The sequence below is a fragment of the Plasmodium gallinaceum genome (genome assembly GCF_900005855.1).
Source record: "Plasmodium gallinaceum strain 8A genome assembly, contig: PGAL8A_v1_38, whole genome shotgun sequence".
NCBI lineage: Eukaryota > Apicomplexa > Aconoidasida > Haemosporida > Plasmodiidae > Plasmodium > Plasmodium gallinaceum.
In genome coordinates this window covers 1-3,717 of record NW_021628344.1, presented here as the reverse complement: position 1 = coordinate 3,717, position 3,717 = coordinate 1, and the positions used below count along the sequence as shown (strand labels likewise).

At 20.0% G+C, this 3,717-nt stretch overlaps 1 protein-coding gene across 1 annotated transcript, besides 1 other annotated feature; it reads right to left on the bottom strand.

The window, feature by feature from the left end:
* The first annotated feature begins 533 nt into the window (after positions 1 to 533).
* Positions 534 to 1,077: a repeat region.
* Positions 1,078 to 3,043: 1,966 nt separating this feature from the next.
* Positions 3,044 to 3,604, bottom strand: PGAL8A_00053300 (fam-g protein; the record flags this gene model as incomplete). Its single annotated transcript, XM_028674554.1, has 1 exon — positions 3,044 to 3,604. A coding segment is annotated over one exon (561 nt), but the record flags the coding sequence as incomplete, so codon positions are not given.
* Between the last annotated feature and the right edge of the window lie 113 nt (positions 3,605 to 3,717).

Genomic DNA, 3,717 nt, shown 5'->3' with positions numbered 1-3,717 from the left:
CTTGTATCTTAAAAGAATCTTATCCATTTGAAAAATAAATTGAATTATATTTTTTCATGTAGGAAGATTATCTAATTATCAGTTTTATGAAATAGTACATAGGACAGGTTAACAATGTCCTGCTTAATACTTCTTAACATTTTATTAGGATTTTGTTTTAGTAATTCGCTATTTAAGTAATAATGTTAATTAAACTATCAAATTAATTAAGTTTCACAAAGTTCGTTATTAGAATTTTGGTCCAATGTTTTCTATAGATTATAAATTATTTATATATAATTATGTTAGATAACGTAAAATGAACAATTTATTTCATATAAAATTTAAATTCCTTGAATATTCGTTAATAAAAGGCTTTATGAACCTTTATGATAATAAAAAGGACTAGCTATATGAAGAATACGTAGTTGGTCACGAACACGAAAAAAAAAAAAAAGAAAAAGAAAAAAATTATTGAATTTTTTTTAATTTTTCTTTTAATAAATTGAAAATACATAAAAAAAATATATTTATTTTTTTCAAAAATATTTAATGAAAGAAGGAAAAATGGTAAAATAAAAATCGGGAGTAAGATTTGTTACCAATAAAAATGAGATCTTAAACAGATAAAAGATATATACATATAAAAGAGCTTAACTTGCATAGCATTTACATTTATAATACGTGAGAGAAAATTTTATACATATAACAATAAAATTTTCGCGTAATTAATAATTAATATAATTAATTTGCATTTTTACTAATTGTTTATGTTTGTTAATTAAACAGCAATATATATAAATTGCTGAAAATAACTCACAACAAAGAAACAAATAATTTACATTTAATTAATAATCAATATTCAATAAGGATTTAAATTACTAATAAAAATAAGGATTTTTATTAATGTAAATAAATGTCTACTGAAATCAAAGAATGACGAATGAAGTAGATTACATAATTAAAAATCACCGGTTCGAAGCATATAAAAATATATATAAATACATCAAAATCATAGAAACAACTATACATGCTCTTTGTTAATTTATTTCATCAGTACTCTAGTGATGTCACCGAACATCCAGTTAATAAAACAGTCCTCTAGAATAGTTAACGAACACCCAATTAATAAATCACTTTATTAATATGTTTGATGAATACTATAGCAAAGTTATTGAATAAGAAATAAATAAATTAATATTTCAACTGAAAAATTAGTCATTTCAAAAAATAAGTAAATATATATTTTTTTTTTGTATTTAAAAATTAGAAAAAGAAAACAATGAAATTAACAATTAATTTTTTTTTTTTTTTTTCTTTTTTGAATCTAGAATATGCATGTATAACTATATATTTTCCATACAACTATTATTGTTTATTATCAAAAAGGTTAATAATACATTTAATAAACCAACATGAAATTGCTAAGTAAAAAAAAAAAGGAAAAAAATTAGTTAATATTTTTTTTTATTTTTGTAATTTAAATACAGAAAAAAATAAATTTTTACTTTTTTTTTAAAGGAATTTAGTGATCGAAAAATAGAAGAAAATGTTAATGACTAATAGAGCTTATTGTGGTGTATTTTTGTTTAAATTTATTTAAGAAAATATTATATTAACTATAATAAAAATTTTGTGTTTTGTAGTACTTACGTAATTTAATTTGAATTTTTTCAATTATTTATGCTTGTTAATTTGTGAGAAATAAATTTGAATTGTTAAATATAAATAATAATATAAGTAAAATAAATGTAATTAATATTTTATTATTTTCCTATTCATTACTTTGCTAGAGTATTGAATAAAAGGATTAATAATAAGAATGTAGAGTTTCTTCTACCATTTAAATGAATTTAAATATGTTTTTAATACTACAAACCATTGAAATGTATATGGTCTCCTTCATTGAGCATTTATTGTTTTTAAGAAGCATTTAATTATTTTAATAAAAATCCCTATTTTTATTAAAAATTTAAATCCTTATTAATTATAGTTTTAAATCACATGTATTTTACTTATAATGTTATGATTAATATTTAACAATTCAACTTCACTTCTCGCGAATTAAAAAATATAAATAACAAAACACAAAATAAGTTATACAGTACTACAAACACGAAAATTTTATTATTGTTAATATAAAATTTTCTCTTTAAAATTCAAAGATAAAAATTTTCCACGAAAAAACTTCTTATCATGTTTTCTTCTATTTTCTAATAACTTGAATATTTTTTTCACACTGTTAAATTCTTTTTTTTTCCATTTATCTAGTACTTTCATGTCTGTTTATTTTCCATACAGCTATTAATTTTTTTCTCAAAAACGCTAATAATTCCTTTTATTAACAAATCTTTAACTCTAATAATTCTCAATAAAGACCTTTTTTTTTTTTTCCTTTTGTGTGTCCTTTTTTTGTCATGTAGGTAAGCTGGTAATAATTCTGCATCCAACTTTTTTTATTCTATTTTATCCTCTATATTTACTGCCTGATTTATTTACTATCCATAATTTACATTTTTAATTTATTAAATTGTCATTCAATGAATTTGCTATAATAATGAAAAACAAATTATTAAAGAGAATATGAAGTTTTCTCTAGTAATTAAATGGATTTTAAATCTAATATTAATGATATAAACAAATAAACTACAATAATGCGGTTTATTGTGAATTTACTTTGATAAAAATATGTATTTTTATTAAAAACATATATTCTCATTAATTATTAATTTTTAAGTAAAAAATAATTATTGCTTTTTATAAGTAATTTTCAGTAATTTAAGTTCACTGCTTTTAAAAATAATAAAAATACATAAATAATAAAAAAAAATTTTAATTATATTAATATCACTTAACGAAAATTTTATTCTTAAAAATTAAAAAATATTCTTATGAAATTTTTTCTTTCTAAAAAATTTTTCTCTTTTAATTTTTTTTTTTTTTTAAAAATAAAATATATTTCTATAAAAAAAATTTAAACAAAATATTAATTTTTCCTTTTCTTAACTAGATCTTGTGCATGAATAATCCTATATTCTCTGCTAAACCATTAATTTTTATTCTCTTAATGGCTATCAAACCTACAAAAAAGAAATTTCAAAATATTTAATTTATTATTTTTTTTTTCATTTTTTCCCTGATCTTTCTTATATTCGGATTCTGTTTTATTGTCTCCCATCTCTTCCTTACATTTAGATAAAAATTTCTCAAATTCTGAGTCAATTTCTTTCATAATACTATCAATTTTTTTGCTTTTTTCTTCATCTGAAATATCACATCGACGAGGAATTAAATATAGATCTTTAGCATTCGCAGCTGTAATTTTATTAATTTCAACATTCCATTTTTTGTCTTTCCATTTAGAGTCCATTCCACTTGTTTCTTGATCAAATCGCTTCCACATTTCTGGAATAATGACCTTATTCCATTGATCGTACGGATCCTTGTATTGAACCGGATTTTTACCTTTTTTTTTTTCATTATCTAATGGACGATCTTTTAGGCATCCTTCAGTGTTAGTTTGCTTTTTTTCTTCTGTGTTACCCTCTGTTAATATTCTTTCATATTTTAACTCATTTTTTGTTTGCAATATATTTTTATCAATCAATGTTATATAGGAATCATACTATGAATTAAATAAAAATTAAAACAAAAAAAGAATAAAAGCGAAAAAAATTTATATCAAAAAAAGAAAAGATATGAAACAAAAATGAAAATAAGGATTGCGTGTATTTTCAA